The sequence below is a fragment of the Esox lucius genome, chromosome 9 (genome assembly GCF_011004845.1).
Source record: "Esox lucius isolate fEsoLuc1 chromosome 9, fEsoLuc1.pri, whole genome shotgun sequence".
In the NCBI taxonomy this organism is placed as follows: domain Eukaryota; kingdom Metazoa; phylum Chordata; class Actinopteri; order Esociformes; family Esocidae; genus Esox; species Esox lucius.
Window position 1 is genome coordinate 10,093,724 of NC_047577.1, and position 18,586 is coordinate 10,112,309.

The window sequence follows — 18,586 nt, forward strand, 5'->3', positions numbered from 1 at the left end:
CAGTGAGACAGGAGGAGTAGGGAGGAGTAGGGAGGAGTAGGGAGGAGGGAGAAGAGAGGAGCAGGGAGGGAGGGGTTAGGGATGAGAACGTGACTTTAGGGATGAAAGATGTATCCAGACTCCTCTCTGACAAATAATATTTCCACGCTAATATTTAACTTTAGAAAAAATGCACTCCAGAAATCTATTTCTGTAATTTCACTTGGTTGCGATATTACGTAATCCAATTGTGTACCTCATTAATTTTGGATGAAAATCATAAAAATAACAGTATAATTCGCACTTCCCATTAGCTTGTTCTGAATCCAGGGCATAGCATGTGCACATTTGGTGTGCTTAGGATCCTGGGGTGCATCTTTAAGCATAAGCATGTTAACCACACCGTTAAGAGTCCCCAAATGGAAACTGGCGTTAAGTGACACACGCTGAAACGCAGCACTTTCCCCAGTTATCTTAAACAGTGGTTTGCTATGGATCAGAGGCATAAGAATGGTAAATCAGAGTTAAGGAGTGGGGGTGAGGAGGAAATGGTAGGGATGAGGGTGAAAGAGGATGGATGAGGATTAAAGGGGGGAGAACAGGATTAAAGATTTGGGATGAGGGCTGAAGAGGAGCGATGAGGATTAAAGAAGTGGGATGAGGGCTGAAGAGGATGGATGAGGATTAAAGGGGCGAGAACGGGATTAAAGATGTGGGATGAGGGCTGAAGAGGAGGGATGAGGATTAAAGAAGTGGGATGAGGGCTAAAGAGGGGGGATGGTTGAGGGTTAAAGAGTTGGAATGAGAGTTAAAGTGGTGAGATGAGGGTTAAAGAGCTGGGACGAAGATGAAGCAAACGGGATGAGGATAGAGGAGGAGGGAGAATGACGGAGGGACGTGTAGGAAAGGTTGGAGGTTCAAATGATGATGAGGATGGGAATGTAGGTGCTCACTTGGTTGTCGTCTGTGAGGCGGGGCATGGAGATGGTCCGGCCATGCCCATCCATTCCCATTGGGTGACAGGGCTCAGTGTCCGAGTACCCGTCCTGCCCCATCTCTCTCATCTCTACCGTCTGCAAAACAGAGACCAGAGGGGGCGTGACCACCGCCGACTAGGGGGAGGAGTCTCAGAGTGGTATAGAAAAGGCATAGAAATAAGTCCTATAATTATTATTCTGTCATTTCTAATTCTATACTCTATGGGCATATCCCACGGTCTTCAGCTTGCCTGTGGTACAAAACAAGGAAAGAACTCCATTGTTAATCTATTCGTGTATATGTTCTTCACAGAAGCATTAAGACCCCCGAATTATATACACGGGTATTTAAACGTGTCCTGTTCAGGTTCTCCGTTCAGGTTCCCAGGGACTTGTCAACCTCTGGGAGGGAGAGATGAGAGACCGGGGGTGGGCCTCGGCACAGTCCACCACACAGAGACACGGAGGGAGCCCGGGTACATCCCCCTGGTCGGCCCAACACATGGGCTTGAGCCGGTCGGTGGCTGGGATAACGGAACAAGAGATGGAATGGGAGTCCCTGGAGGGGCCAAGGGACAGGGCGGCGGTTTGAGTGTTGAACACAGCTCTTGACCGATCCACTGAGAGAGAGGGAAAGGCGGAAGATAAAGAAAGAAAGAGGGAGGGAAGGAAAGGGAGGGAGAGAGACTGCTGGGGCCCCCCTGAGAGCTACTTAGAACACAACTGTTTCTGCTCCTGTCGTGCGACATCTCACCAACCCGGACGAACAGTGATTAGAAGGATCAAGTCTGGAGTGCCCTTCTGTCAGCTGAATGAGGATGCGTTATAACAACGGAGTGACATTCTCCAGGAGAACCCCCCCCCCCCCCACAATGGGTCTGCCAGTTCTGCATTTCACGATATAATCTCTGTCTGCATAGCTATGAACACAGTAGTATATGGCGTTATCACTTCAACTCCCACAACATCATGGAGCCACCACATGGGTCCAGTGGTCACTGGTTCCCAAACGCGAGGCGCGTTGCCACGGTTTCCCCCCGGGTTTGTTTTGGCGTTACCTGGGGCGGATTGTGTCTGTTGTCGTGGAGGTCGTGGGGGTAGGCTCTCTCGGGGCTCCAGTTTCCCGTCTTGTTAAACATCTCCTGGGCTTTAGCCGTCACCCACGACTGGCTGTCTGTCATGCCACTCTGCGGAGGTCTGGGACACACACACAGGATGTGAGAGGCGGGTATTATGTAGTCGCACACACGGGGGGGGGGGGGAAGAAACACACACACACACACACGCTTAATCAGTTAATCACACAAGCTTGCTCGCCCACGCAAACACACACACGCACGCTCGCAAAACACACACACAAACGTGCACACGGACAATCAAAAACCCACCCCAATCAAACCGCGCAACCGCTTTGATAACTTAACAAAATACAGTCGACAGGTCGGACAGTTTATAGAAACTGGGACGCGGACAGACACACACAGAGGGAGAAACACAGAAAAAGTCAGTGGGTTGAGCAGCCGAGACAACGGAGCAGTGGACAGACACAAAAAAACACATCCAGGAAGTAGAAAGGCATCGTGTGTGTGGGTGTGTGTGTGTGTGTTAGTCTGCGTGCGAGTGGGCATACTATGTATTTGTTCTCTTACACATCTATCGCATGCATCTGTTTGCGGGACAGAGCTCAGGGGAGTCCGTCCTTCTGAGCGTCCCCTGACAGAAGGAGACTTGGAGACATTCAAGGCACTGAAACGGGGCGGTTACTTTGTCTCCTTGTCTCCATGCGAGGGCACTCGGTGGGTGGTCGGTGGTGCGCGTGCGTGACAGAGGCAGGGGGGGAGTTGGGGGCACACCTCCCGCTCTACTTACATGCTGTTGGGCTGGTGCAGGCTGCTGGGGAGGCCGTTGACCCCTGGGGCACCATCCATACCGTCCGGGCCTCCCCCACCTCCCCCAGGGGAGGGCGGCTCCATGCGCTGAAACATTAACGGTGTTCGGTTCTGTGTGAGATACGACATGGCCTCGGGCTGGCATCAGACACACTCAGGCAGGGACACGCACGACACACACACACACACACACACACACACACACACACATACACAGACAGACACGACGAGCACACACAGAGGGGAGGATGCACTTCCACATGCTCCCACCGGGTGGTGCTATTGGCTTTGAGGTTAGAATGCGCCACGGAATGGGCAATTGAAGCTCTGGAGGACTTAAAAAAAAGGCATGCGCAGGCTCTTGTTTCTTCCGGCTTGACGCCAAGTAACCAACAAACGTAATTCAACCAGGCCAATGAGCAAAAGATGTTGAATAGGCATCTTTTTGGGTTGGCTGTATGTTGAACAGACCCCTTTTCAACATCTTGCGCAAACTGGGTATTGGATTGCCCGACCAAAACAAAAGCCTGCACACACTTTGGCCCCAAACTTGAATTGTCCACCCCCGCTTTAACCACAGATCTAGGATCAGATTACCATGACCGTCTGATGACTGGGAGAATGAAGACCGATCTGATCCTGTGTCGGTGCTTTGGGAAAACCAGAGCAACACTGATACATTTATACATGCCCGGGTTCAATTGAATTCCAGTCAATTCAGAAAGTAAACCCAATTATAATTCCAACTGTTTCTCATTGAAAAGCATTGAAAATTGGAATACTTCCTGAATGAAGTGGTTTTAATACAACCCTGGTAAATCTATGTGGGGCTATCCGGGGCCTCTTTTCTCTGTCAAAACAGCACCTCAGAAGTCCTCTTTGTTTCACCCATGAACGGAGAGCGGAGGTGGCAGGAAGGTCTCCCACCGGCTGATCCGTGGCGGCATCGATGGGAACATGACTGCAGAATCCGCTCTGTCCATCCAGACCAAAAGCTAAAACACTAACCGCTGAATTCATGGATGCGGAAGCCTTGGGTTGGATTGTGCTCACTTGACAGTGGGGTCTTCTGGGAAAATGAGTTCTGATACACTAACATGTGAAATGGAAAATGGAGGATGAGGACTTAGGGGCGAATCTCAAATGACACCCTTTTCCGTACATAGTACACACTGCAAAAGTGCAACTTAAGTTTTACTTCTAACTTTCACTCATATCCAAATGTTACTTAGTCAACCATCAACATCAACGCATGAAGTGAAAATTCAACTTATGTGTATGTTCCCGGATACCACTGAAGATTCACAGACACGGTGTTGTTACATGAGCGTCCAATGGTTACATCAGGAACCTCGGGCTCAACATCCAAAACAACCAACCAGAGTTGACGGAACACACGGAGAGAGGAAAGGTGTTCCGGGTTAGACGAGCTTGGTGACAATCACCCTGGATTGACCAATCAGGGAGGGTTTGAGAAATCAAGAGCCCACCCCCTTCCTGGAAGAACAAATCAAGTCAGAGTGACGAGTGGACGAATGGACAGAAGGAGAGTCGAGAGGGAAATATCCAGACTGAGAACACTAGGGGGGTAGATGTGAGATAGAAGAGCAGGATTTAGTAGAAAGGTGAGTGATCACAGAATGGACAGAAAAGGCACAGACCTGAGGTTGACACAGAGAGACAGGTTATAGCAGCCGAACGAGAAGCAGGAAGACAGTGGTCAGACAGTACAAGAGGGAACAAAGACTGCAAATACAAAACACCCCGGAGAACAGACTTACGAGGAAAGGTAGTGTCACAGATGTGGGGAGGTGGGGAGGAGAAGGAAAAGAAAAGAAGGATGGGAAGGAGGGAGAGAGGATGAACAACAGGGACAGGTCGGAGAGGATGCGGGACACAAAGACAGACATCTTGTCCACCACGGGCCAGCTGGTCATGTTGAGGAGGAGGAGCCTGTATGGTACTGGACCGTCAATGCAACCAATGAGATGACAGCATTCAGGAGGATCATACAAACTCATAGACAGGGGGGCGGGTTAAAAATGCCATACACTCCATTCACCTTTAGGGCCCAATTCAGGCTTGAGATAAGTAGCCCACCTTACAACTTAATTCAGTAACACCATGGTAACACGTCCACGTTAACTCGAACTCACCTCAAGTCGGAACAGAGCCCCTGGGGATACCCCAACCCCCGGACAAGAACCTTTATAATGCGACGGTGCCAATTATAAAACTCAGATTTTAGGGTGTGCGCCACTGAGGCGGGCGCGGTGCCAGGGTTCGGAGGTCGTCCGAGTGGGGCACGGCGGTGAATGGAGAACGTTTTACCGCCAACTTCACACGCTACACGAACAGGGGGCACATTTAAACCGCATTCGCAGAGGACAGCAGAGTGCAGACAGACACACGTCGGCCATGTTGTATCATTAGTCAAGACAATAAAAAAAAAACAATCCTTTTTCTCTTTTTTTCCCAGTTTTAAATCACCCCGCCTGTCTCCTGACCGCCAGGCCTTCCAGTCTCCGTCCGAGAGGACGGCGAGAGACGAGTTAGACCGAAAACTCATCCGCGAACCGGTGCCACTGGGGCATCCGCGGCTCAAAACGGACAAAGCCCTCGTCGCCCGCGCTGCAACGGGACACATCCATCTAGAGTGTTCGACCTAACTCCACGGCTTAGGCACTGGAGTGGTTCAGGAGAGGCGGGGCAGGGTGAAGGCAGAGGGGTTGCGAGGGGAAGAGCCAGGCCGGCTGGCAGCCTGCGAGATAGCCGACCGCCCCTCATGCTAAATGGGACCCAGGCGGAAACAGCCTCGTCGTGCCGTAGCGGAGGGAGGTAGCTGGAGGTAACATGCCGCAGGTACACCGGACCTGCCGTCAATCCTCAGTGAGGGGGGCCAGGGGATGCTGGGAAGGGGCATGGTGATCGAGGACACAGGGGAGTGTGTGTGTGTGTGTGTGTGGGGGGGGGGGGACAGGGGGGGGGGGGCAACAGGGGTCATGGAAGGAGGGAGGGTGGGCAGGGGGATGTCTGAAGGATCACGATAGAAGGTTGGAGGGCAGAGTGGGGCTCAGAAAGGGGTTTGTTTAGGGGCGTTTGGGAGACTTGGGGTGAAGGATGGACGGGCAGGAAGGGGGTACAGGGGTTTACAGGAAAGCCCATAAATGAGGTTGTTTTTGGGGTCACTTGGACAGGAAGAGGGGGGGGGGGTTCTGGGTTGGTTCTAGTGGGTACCTGCTCCTCGCGTAGGGCCTGCAGCTTTTTGGCCTTGCTCTGACGGTAGTACTCCATGATCATCATGGCAGCGTAGATCTTCCCCACGGTCAGGTCTGTGGCTGCTGAGAGAGGGACAAGTTACCCTGCCTCGATTAGACCACCACGTGGATGGGACCCTGAGCCGCGAGACGAGGGGGTGGGGTTGTGGGGGGGTGGGTGTGGGAGAACCACCATGCACCTACCACACACCAGGACACAGAGCGTGCAGACAGACAGACAGACAGACAGACAGATGTGGGCACTGGAAACTGTGTGTTTCTGCTACAAACTATGACTAGTGGGCGCCGGTTCTGCGTGAGGTTGACTGATTTCGGGGGATAGTTCCAGCAATACAGCAGTGCGACCTAACTTTTCACAGTGCTCACAACTGCTAGGCGAACCTCAAAAGATCTCGATTCCTTGCATCAAAACGTGCTGGAGGGAAATACGAGAAGCTCCTCTCCTCACCACCGTCTTTTCCCAAATGCTCAGAGAAAGACCTGGGCGATTCAATGAATCAGAGGGTGGTATAATCAAAGGTGCAAGGAATCAAGGAAATACTTTTGAGATTCACCTGTTGATACATAACACAGAGTGGGCGAATCAAATGACACTCCGACTGGCACTCCACATAACATGGCTGTCTAGTCCAGTACCAATAGGAGTTTGGTTAAAAACTAGTGCACTATATTCTTCACTATGCCATGTACAAAAATTATATATCTAACCAATAAGGCATGAGGAGTCGAGATATGGCTAATATACCATGGCTAAAGCTGTTCAAGACATATCGCGGAGGGCCTGGACAGATATACCACAAACCCCTGAGACCACTTATTAAAAACTGGTTGTCAATGCAATAAGAGCAGTAAAAAGTGATGTGATGTCAGACCCATGGCATACGGTTTTGTATACCATGGCTACCAAGCCAATCAGCATTCAGGATTCAAGGGTGTCATTTGTTGCCGTTACAGATACAAGTACAGGCAATTACAACCAAATACGCCACATATCCAACATTTTTACACTGCACCATATTACAACGGAGCCAATAGTCTTTTCACAAGCAGTTCCATTTTTCTTCTTTAAACTATATTTATATATATATATAAAAATATATATATTTGGTTGATCTCAAACAGGCAGAGTGCTTTTTCTACCGAGGACTGAATAGCCATTTCACTGATCACAGATCGTCATGTGTAGAGTCAATCCTACCCCCAAAACAGTTGCTCAATTTTTTCCAAAAACTCTAGAAGGGTGCCCAGAGTTTTGGGTGAAACAAACAACATCAGAAAAACATTGAGCTTTGTTTAATACTGAAATCCATCGGAAAAAGAAATGACGCTCTATTCACAGAGAAATGGCTAGAAGTCCTACAGCATTTCAACTTTCATAATAATACTTCATAATAACAGTAATTGTATAGTGCAATACTTTATGAAGTACTTCATCAACATTGCATGCCCTGGCTTCAGTGAAGTATTACAAATTTTGACGTAAGATATATAAAACAAACAGGCAGCATGCTACGCTACACTGAATATTATTGCACTTTATTTTATACTAGTATAATATATCACTACTTTAATGTACTTTATTGCACACAACTATAATATACTAATTTATGAATTTGTTGTATTATATTAAGATAATATATCACTACTTTAATGTATTATATACAACTATAATATATTAATACTTTAATGCAATGCATATACTCCTATATTAGTAATTCATGTAATGCATTCTGCTGCACCATAATATATTATTACTTCAATGCACTGAATTCTATACTACATTAACGTATTATAACTTTGATGCACTTTACAATATACTGCTATACTATAGTAGCAATTTAATGTACTATACTACATAATCATAATATTTGAATGTAGGGTACCATACACTTTCATACAATTTAGTGCTTAAATGTACTACGCTACTATTATACCTTAATGTACAGTACTATATACTACTATTATACCTTAATGTACTGTATATTACTATATACTACTACGGTACTGTATATCCCTTATACCCCTGCCTAATGTAGACTCTTCTTAAGCCTGTGTAAACTCTCTGTAGTGAAAAGACTTCTATAGAGGGTTTGGGTCTATAGCAGGCACCCCCTGATGCAGGAACCCAGTCAGTGAGGAGGGGGTGTGGTGTTGTGGGGGGGGGGCAGTGTTGGCCTCTCCCGAAGGCCCGGTCCAAGTAGGACACGCCCCCCCGTGTCAGTAGGGAGATAGAAACGTGTGCGCTGTGTGCTACATGTGTGCGACCCACGGTGGCCTGATCAGGAGGTGCGTAGCAGTGAGTGAGTACATTTAGTAGAAGCTGTCCTCTTGGTGAGTTGGTGATCGTCGGACACACTTACACGATTACACGGTTCCACACAGCGGTGCGTGTCTGCTGCGGTTCGTGGTGTAACTTACACTTGTGCGGCGTCACCAGGAGGTCCAGGTTCTTCTGGGAGAGGTTGGGCCAAATGGCCATCATCTCCTTCCTCAGCTCAGCATCCATCTGATGCTTGTCTGCTCCTCCTGCGTGGCCCGACACACACACACATACACGCACACACACACACACACAAACACACCGAGACACACACACATATATGCATACGAACACAAGCGCACGCGCGCACACAGAGAGAGACGCCCACGCGCAAAGGAAACCACACAGGAAAAGCACGCATTCCACACACGCGTTCGCAAAAACACACAAACGCAGGAAAGCACACGAGCAAGTGCAAGCACACACACACACACACGCCGCATGTGGGAAGGCAAGTGCGCGCACACACACCCACGCACGCGCGCGCACACACACACGTACGCACACACACAAATATGCATGCAAAGTTACCCAGCCATACGTGTACACATTCACACAAACAAAACATATATTCATTAATTCACTATTTCACATGAGCATCTATGAAGGTCTGCCACATCAACACAATCTGATGGACACGGCCAAAGGAACCGATCATACCTACGGTAGAGAAGAGAGACAGGGAACGACAAGACAGGGAGAAGAGAACGGAGAAAAATGAGAGAGAACGAGACAGCGAAAGGAAGAAAAAGAAGAGAGAAATAAACGTGTGTGAAAAAGGACGGCGTGAAACATGCCGTGGACGAGGAACGGGAAAGGTCGTACCCTTGGCGATCTTGATGTCGAGCGCCGTCCGGATCAAAGCCATGAGGGTGGAGTTGAAATGCACTGAGTTGTCCTCAGCAACCGGCAAGTCCATGCGGAGCAGCCTCTGTGGAAAGCCAATCAGGTGGACAGGTTGAGGGAAAGGGCGTGTCCGCGGTAGGATTCGTGCTCTGAACCTCCGGGTTAGGGAACCGGGAAGGGGCCGAGGTTAAAGGGAGCTCCATAGGTAACGGCTAAAGAAGGGTTTTGTTTGAATACGGCCCATCTCACTGTCTGTCCTGAGTCCACGTGTCAGTGGGTCTACAGACGCAGAACTTGGGTGCAGCTCGGTCTCCACTCAGGCTGTGTCGGCAGGGAATTGAAATCAATTTAGAAATTGAAAGGAACCCTCGCAGAAAACAAAGGTAGGTATATTTCAATTCGTCTCCTGAAGTGACTGAATGTAAACGGAACTGAACCAAACATCCTTAACAGAATCTTCCTGGTCAGAGTTCTTGTAAGGTTCACACTACGTGGCTGAGTTCCCAACTCATGGAGCCCCGCCCAGATTAGGCCTATATCTACCTCTCCAAATCCGCACTGTTAACGTTTTGCTATCAAATACGTTTTTAAAAATAATGTAAAAAAAGTGTTATATTATACTTTGTGCTATAGTGTATTGTATTGGCCGGCAATTTTCACTTTGCCACTCGGCCTCTAGTGCGAACCCCCTTACTGACCAATTGCTGTAAATTACTCCAAAATGTTAAACTTCCTTTTTAAAATTGTGGAAAAGTACCTGTCTCCTGATTGGCCAGTGATACTCGCTACACATTTAACCAATGGGCCGTCTGCTACTGAATAAGCAATGGTGATAGCCAAAAGCCACCAAAAGGCCAGCGACAACCAACTGACCCAACCTACGCCCATGTTTCCTAACAATGTGTGAATGCAACGGCACACATTCACGCATCACACACACAATGTACAAACACAACCTCCTTTACCCTCCCACTAACACACAGTATATTAACAGAATATACTGGAAGACAAACTAAACGGTAGCATCACTGGGGTTATTCTTCATCAGGAGACGAGCGTGTTTTAACCGGCCATCTGCTACAGAGCTCCCCCTACCTGTGCGGAGGTTCACTAAATGGATTTGGTTTATAGCCTAAACAGGTAAAACCAATGGATAAACTGCTAGATAAAACAACAGGCCCAAGGCGGGTTGTTGTTTCGTATCTATTAGTTGGCCGGTCGATTGGTTTTGCCTTCGAACATGAGCGTTGGGTACTCACAACGGGCAAGCACGTGTGAAACGGCGTTAGTGTGTGTGTATGTGTGTGTGAGGGTGTCATGCCTGAATGTGTGCGGTGCACAATGATAACCCCAGCCGACATCCACAGCCCCCCCCCCCGTGTCCACAGCATCAAAGCCATGCAACAGAGAATGCAACGGACGCATGCTTTCCCCCCCCAGATCCCCGACATTCAGCATACTTCATGCCCCCATCTTCCCCCCCCCCGCCCGTCACCCCTCCTCCCCTCCCTCCCCCATCACGGGACTAAGCAGCCGTGCACCTGCGCACAGAGAGTGTTACTTTGTTTTATTTCGTCTACGGTTGTCCTGCAAATGACAAGCCATTCGAGTTTATTCCGAAAGGATGCAGATTTCTCTCGATGCCAAACGGTTGCTTTACCTAACGGGTTCAATTAAATATATATTTTTCTTTTTTTGTAATTCCCTGAAAGAAGAAAATAATATAAAGAAGAATGGTTTGTTTTTGACCAACCACACGTTGGGCTGCATAAGGGGACAGCGGCTCTGCAGTGTTAGTTGGGTCAGAGCTGGAAGGTTTATACTTCATGAGATGGAGTTACACATAAAAAAGGGAATCGGGAGGGGGGGGGGGTTGTGACAACATTGAAAAAGGAAAAAAGACAAATTAAGACGATACGTGAGTCAAGAAGATAAAGAAGGATAGGATATTAAAAGAGAGAGTGAGAGAGAGAGAGAGAGAGAGGAAGGAGAAAAAGAGAACAACAAGACAAGAGAAAAAGACAAAGACGGAAACAATCTCCAAAAAGCAGCTAACCAATCAATGACCAATCCCCGAAAAACCAAACTCCCTTGAAAGATCACTACCACAGCAAAGGTTACAACACTACCTTAGCAAACTTTACAGGTCAAGCATGGGAAGGAGGTCCAATACTACCGCGACTAAGAGAAAGCAGTGTAGGGGCTAGGGCCTGAAAACAACGACAAGCTAACATCTAACCATTACAACAGCATCGTCTTCCACTGGCGTTTCCCATGAACCACAGCGTCGTCCGCCACTGGTGTTACCCATGAACCACAGCGTCGTCCGCCACTGGCGTTTCCCATGAACCACAGCGTCGTCCGCCAACTGGTGTTACCCATGAACAACAGCGTCGTCCGCCACTGGTGTTACCCATGAACAACAGTGTCGCCCGCCACTGGTGTTACCCATGAACAACAGCGTCGCCCGCCACTGGTGTTACCCATGAACAACAGCGTCGCCCATGAACAACACTGGCTTCCAGGAGTGACATATGCAATAGGAACATTGCTGTTTACCACCCAAGTGGCGCCCCATTCCCTATGTAGTGCACTACTTTTGAAGAGGGCCCATGGGGACCTGGTTCACAATTAGTACACTACATAGCAGAAAGAAGCAGGGAGGACAGAGACTGACAGAGTGGAGAGAGGAAGAGCGTGAGGACAGGACAGGGGAGAGGAGTGGGAGTACAGAGACAGAGAGGAGAAGGGAGGACAGAGAGGAGAGAAGATCAGGGAGGACAGAGAGAAAATGAGGAGTGGGTGACACAGACAGGAAGGAGCTAGGGAGGAGAAAAGAAAGGAGGAGAGAGGAAGAACAGGGAGGACAGAATCAGAGAGGTTAGAAGGAGAGGGAGGACAGAGGCAGAGGGGACAGAAGGAGCGGGAGGACAGTTGCAGAGAGGACAGAAGGAGCGGGAGGACAGTTTCAGAGAGGACAGAAGGAGCGGGAGGACAGTTTCAGAGAGGAGAGGGGATGTAGGAGGAAAGAGAGGGATAGGAGAGAAGGAGTAGGGAGGACAGAAACAAAGAAGAGTCAGGAGGATGAAAAGCAGTGGGGTATGGAAGGGACAATGGTGTCCTAGTGAAACATCACAGACAAGGGAAAATGCAGATTTGCAGTGGATAACTGGGAAATAAAGGGATAAAGGAAGAGATGGAGAGAGACAGGAAGTGATGGAGAGAGACAGGAAGTGATGGAGAGAGACAGGAAGTGACTGAGACAGAAAGAAGAGTTGGACGATAAAAGAAAATCATGTCAGAACTGCATTGGCAGAGTAAAACAACACAGGTGAGAAAGCCCAGGCGTGAGTTTACCAAAGGAAAGAAAGGATAGTGAGAAGACAGACCAAAAGAAGAGTCCGCTAAAGACATGACTGTCCTTCCATTTGACAATTTTAATGGCGGTGAATGCAGGGCCCAAACACTGTTATTCAATGTCATTAAAATCAACAAATAATTAACTTCCTGTTAAGTAATGTGGCTACAAGTCAAACCTATCTCAGATAAAGGCTTTAGATTTAAGTACCATATGTGTGTGTGTTAAAGTGTGTGTCTGTGGTGCCATCCACAGGAACGAGAGACTCGGAGGACTCAAGACACACACCCTTCCCGGTCCTTCTGTACCCGCATCTGTTCGTTTGTTCGTTTGCCTGTTTGTGTGTGTGATAAAACTGATTAGTTTATGCCAGTCTATCTACCCGACTCTCCAATGTTAGAAAAACTGCAGACACCCATTTTGGTGACTATACCTATAAACCTATAAACCGACTAATGTTCTTAATGATGTGTTATGGTGCCGAAACCCAGTGAATTGGTAACTGCAGGAACCCGGTGGAGCGTGACTGACCTGAGACCAAGGACGCTCGGCTTTCCTCAGCGGGTTTTGAATTAGTACTGCGTGTAGTAAGACACCCCCTAAAGTAGGCAAAACCAGAGCAGTGTGTGCCGCGTGTGTGTGTGTGTGTGTGCGCGCGTCCAGTTCGTGCAGGGTGCAGAAGGGCAGACAAGGCCTCCACCGTTCCTCCGCTCCTGTGGCTTAGCACATCTGAAGGAGCGAGGAAGGGAGACTCACTATCACTTCACTATCACTCCACAGCAGCCTCTCCCTCCCCGAGTTCCACAGGCCTCAACAACCACCACACCACGACTAACAGACAAGAAGGACAACGCTGGGGGGGCGGGGGGGGGGGGGGGTGGGGTACCAGCAAGGGACGAGGGGCGCGGGGACGAGGAGGGTTGGGAGGGGGGACGGGGGTCTACCTTGTAGGCCACCCGGGCGGGGCACCTCTTCCCAAGGCCCAGTGGTGGACACATGAGCCTGAGCATCTGATACATGTCATTGTAAGTGATTCGGCCGCTGCAGTCGTAGGCCCCCCCCACACACACACACACACACACACGCACGCACGCACGCACACGCGCACACGCACACACGGACAACGACAAACGGACGACCAAGAAATGAGAAACCGATGGGGGGGGGGGGGTGGGTGAGGTTTTTAGAGGGTAGACACAACAAAGGGGAGGTGCATGGGGGGGTGGTTGGGGGGGGGTGGGGAGACAAGAGGAGAAAGGAATGACAGAACAGAAAACAAACACACAGAGGTTACTGTTTCATCGGAGGACAGGGGGGAGGTTAAGGAAAAAAAAAAAGAAGAGACTTGGCTCTGCATGGATATCTGGAGGGGGGGGGAAGGAGGGGGACACACACGTGTAGTTTTAGTAGAAGTAGGATAAAACAACGTTCTATGCGAGGAGGCCAGTGGGGGGGGGGGGGGGGGGGGGTTTGGGGTGTCTCCTCTCCTCTGGTATAGAACGTGTAAAGTGGGGCTCGGAACAGGCAGATGGCGATTCACGTCGGTGCAGTTCCTCTAAATTCACACAACCCCCCCCCCCCCCCAACCCCAAAATTGCTAAATTCCAGTAACCTTCCCGAAAATCCCCAGGTTTTTCCGGAAATCTTGGTCAGGAACAGACCCGGATTTCCAGAAGACCTGTGAATTGTGGGGGGGGGGGGTTGCAATCCCTACCACCACCCTCATCCCCAGAAGCACCCACCACCCTGGAACAATGCATGGCGCTGTTACCCTGGGAACACCACAGTCCATTTCCTGGTGTCTCGTTAATCGCCGTAACGCAACTGACTCCAGGGGTTAGGGTCCCTCCCGTTTCGATTCAGTCGATTCGTCCAAGTCGTTTCTCGCGTCACTGAAACGCGACGAGGACAACGGGGGAACTGGAATTTCGATTTGATTCCCGGGAACCAGACTGAACGGAAATGGGTACTGACCCACCCCATCCATCCATCCACCCCCCCCCCCGCCCCCACGACCTGGACCGACTCGTTGAAAAAAGAGCGGGCAGGGAATAATTTGAGGTGAGTCATTTGTGTTGAGTCGTTTGGTCGGCTCAGTGAGTACAGTACAGACAGCAAGTGCAGTGCCCCACTGAAACGTCATGCTCCAAACAGCTGCTACTGAAACAGGTATGTTCTGCATTGTCCCAAACATTCTCCTTTGTCATATCAAGAATGCATACCAATATTAATAACAAAACCAGAACGAATGGTGGCTACGAACTACGACTGGTCGCAAAATAAAAAATAAAAAAAATAAAAAAATCATAATCTGAGAAGAAATGATCATGAAGAACTCATAAAGGAAGAGTGTAACATTCATTCCCATGTCTCTGGGTGAGAGAACGAGCAGGTTGCGTTAAGTTTGTTGTTATAGTCGGGTCCAAACCTTGCAGGCCACCCTATGAGGGCATTTCTTGCCCAGGCCCAGAGGAGGTGAGATTACTCTCAACAAACTGTACATATCCTTATAATGTATGCGCCCACTGTAAGAAGAATACAGGACGTTAGAGAAAGGAGAAATACACACAGAGAGAGAGAGAGAGAGAGAGAGAGATGGAGGGAGGGAGAGAGAGGGAGAGAGAGGGAGGGAGGGAAATAAATGGATAGAGTGAGATCACAGAGGAGAACAAGAGTATAAGGCATCTAGCAGTCTATGACACAAAAGCAAACTCATCATATCCAACTCTTCATGTTCCCACCATATACACACATATACATATACATATATATATATATATATATATATGTACACACATATATACATACATATTTTATATATATATATAAAACATATATATATATATATATACACACTTTTACACATATTTCACACATGTAATCTATATACTTAATTACCCATATATTTGTTTATACATTTATTTTAAATTCTCTTCTCTCTTTCCCTTTCTCCAACTACATTAAAGTAATAGCTTGACTGTTGTGTGTACTCTTGTAAAGAAACGCACAAGTGAAAGGGACAGAATTGCATTACACAGTTACAGACGATGTCTGTTGCACTGTCTGTTGCATGACACAGTTACAGACGATGTCTGTTGCATGACACAGTTACAGACGATGTCTGTTGCACTGTCTGTTGTGTGACACAGTTCCAGACGATGTCTGTTGCACTGTCTGTTGCGTGACACAGTTCCAGACGATGTCTGTTGCACTGTCTGTTGCATTACACAGTGACAGACGATGTCTGTTGCACTGTCTGTTGCATTACACAGTGACAGACGATGTCTGTTGCACTGTCTGTTGCGTGACACAGTTACAGACGATGTCTGTTGCACTGTCTGTTGCATGACACAGTTACAGACGATGCACGTGTCGCGTGTCTAAATAAATGTTGTTTATTTTGCTTGGATTCCCGGATGCCGTCATGCACCCACAAGTACGTCATTTAGACACCAAGGACGAGTCTGTCCCGCTTGGTCCCTGCAGATCCCTCTATCTCTGGCAATCCTAACATCTGGTGTGGAACATGCACTTGAAGAGTCACACACACACACACACACGCATACATACACACACGCACACTTAGTTTCCAGTACACAGACTTCAGAAGGACCTCCAGAGTATCAACACTTGGGAACCGGAAACAGACAAAGGAGAGAAGGAGCGACGGTGGGGACATGAGGGGCCGTTTGGTTGGTCAGGTCAAGAGGGCACGGGTTCCCTGTTAACTCCATGCTCATATCCGTGTGCTCGTTAGTAGAACGGCCGAGTTTCCGACGTCGCTCTCCGTTATTACGAAGGCACTTACATTGGCGTAGGTGCCTCTGCGGCGTCTGTGACAGCGGCAGCCGTGCTCAAACCAGACACACCGACCCCAGGACATTCTGACTACCCCTATGGATTTACGATCAGTTTTCAATTCGCTCCACCGCCAACGTGGATGGTCACATGACTAGGGTCACTTTTGCTCTTTTCAGTTAAGGGTTGTGGAGTCGAGGTGAGTGTTAGACGTTAAGAAAAGGGGTTTACTGGGAGAGAAAGACATGGGTTAGCTACAGTTACAGTCAACAATGTGCACCTTGTGGTACTACGCTCCTTCTGTGGCAGCCAATGTGTGTAACCTTGGTGGATACTGGTTTACTTCATTGTGCATTCGATACCTTATCGAGGGTCTATTTGCCATAGGCTTGGGCGGTACACCATATTTGGAAAGTATTTCTTCATGTTAATAGTTGTTATGGGAGTCGCCAGTCCAGGGAAGGGACTCCTCTTGCCAGTGTGGGAGCCTGGGAGGGCACCAAACCAGAGAACGCGTTTCCTCCACGTACACATTTTGGCCCAGGTTCGATAAGAAGCCCGGTACGGTATCTAATATGGTTTAAAGGACACACACCTCAACATCTACTGTCGCAGCCATGAAGCGGCGAAATAATATTAATTTGGCATTACGCTTAGCAGTCACCATGGGGTGTTTATGGACATTTGGATTAGAGACGATCCGCGGAGGGGAAAACCAGAGCCTGACATCCCGCCCCATCAGTATGTACCTCTGGTTACCGACCGAGCCTAACTAGTGGGTACGACTGGTATAATGTGCGTGTGCATTGGTAAATACACTAGTAGAGACATTTTGCCCTGTACGACTCAGCGAGAAGACACACTGGCTGTGTGTAAGTCGTGGTACCTATGAGAACGCGCGTGTGTGTGTGACTCACCAGGCAGAAGGGTCGTACTCAGCCCAGATCCTGACATATTCGTCCAGGTGGTGGGGACCCAGGATGGAGGAGTCTCTGGTCAGGTACTCAAAGTTGTCCATGATGACAGCCACAAACAGGTTGAGCATCTGAACACACGGGATCAAACGGTCCACCGTGAAAAGCCCAGAACACACTTGGCCTCCGCTTGCAAATAGAAACGGCCCACTGTGTTAAGCCGAGCTGCTTTTTGCAAATCTTTGCAAACGGACGGATGTATTAACTAAAACAAATGAATGTAATTTTCCACAGAACAGGCTTTTTGTCTGCACAATCACCTTTACATTTTTTTTTTTTTTCTGAATTGAAGAAAGAAACTAGGGGATGATTTCTATGAATATATCTCTTTCATAAGTCCCACATGCAATGTCCAAAGCAGTTGATCCCACTAAACTTCGTTTCCTGATTGTCTTGCTAGCAAGCAAATGGTTCTGAAGACATTTTGGACATAACAAAGGCTCTGCATTCGTCCTGTTGCCTTTTGATCTCAGTGCTGCCTTCTACGCCATTGATCACTCCCTTCTCTTGGAGAGGTTGGAAACCCATATTGGGCTATGTTCTAGCCTGGTTTAAATCTAATTTATCTGAAAGATATCAGTGCGTATGTGTGGATGGCATGTCCTCTGACAAATTAAAGGTATGTTCAGGTGTTCCTGAAAGCTCGGTTTTGGGACCATTATTGTTTTCACTATATGCTGCCTCTGGGTGATGTCATCCGGAACTGTTGACAGTGTTGACACACAGTCGTGTATTTCAATGAAACATGGAGAAGTTTCTGGAAGCATGTGTTTCAGATATAAAGAAGTGGATAATAGAGAACTACATGCTTCTAAACTTCAGAAAAACTGAAATGCTCGTTTAAGGACCCAAGAAACAAAGAGTTGTTGGCAGACCTTACACTGAATCTTGACGGTTGTATGGTCGTATCCCAGAAAACTGTGAGAAACGTTACCCTCAACCCTTTGATGAACATATAAAATATATCTCAAGAGCTGCTTTATTCCATCTTCGGAAACATTGCAAAAGGCTGAAAACCTTTTTCATGCTATTGTTACTTCAAGATTAGATAACTGCAATGCTCTTCTCTCCGGTTACCCTGATAAATCAATAAATAAACTTCAATTAGAACACAGCTGCTAGAATTTTAACTAGAAAGAAAAAACTGTGGACACATTACTCCAGGAT

The 18,586-nt window shown here is 48.3% G+C and overlaps 1 protein-coding gene across 1 annotated transcript in view; it reads right to left on the reverse strand.

The window, feature by feature from the left end:
• Positions 1 to 18,586, reverse strand: part of cacna1ab (calcium channel, voltage-dependent, P/Q type, alpha 1A subunit, b) — a 163,386-nt gene that overhangs the window by 11,728 nt on the left and 133,072 nt on the right. Inside the window, exons 41-48 of the mRNA XM_029122526.2 lie at positions 17,363 to 17,490; positions 15,076 to 15,172; positions 9,269 to 9,374; positions 8,542 to 8,649; positions 6,083 to 6,186; positions 2,826 to 2,956; positions 2,015 to 2,153; positions 933 to 1,052 (exon numbers count right to left, since the gene is read on the reverse strand). Coding sequence (XP_028978359.2) covers positions 933 to 1,052; positions 2,015 to 2,153; positions 2,826 to 2,956; positions 6,083 to 6,186; positions 8,542 to 8,649; positions 9,269 to 9,374; positions 15,076 to 15,172; positions 17,363 to 17,490 — 933 coding nt within the window. The remainder of the gene's footprint in view (positions 1 to 932; positions 1,053 to 2,014; positions 2,154 to 2,825; positions 2,957 to 6,082; positions 6,187 to 8,541; positions 8,650 to 9,268; positions 9,375 to 15,075; positions 15,173 to 17,362; positions 17,491 to 18,586) is intronic.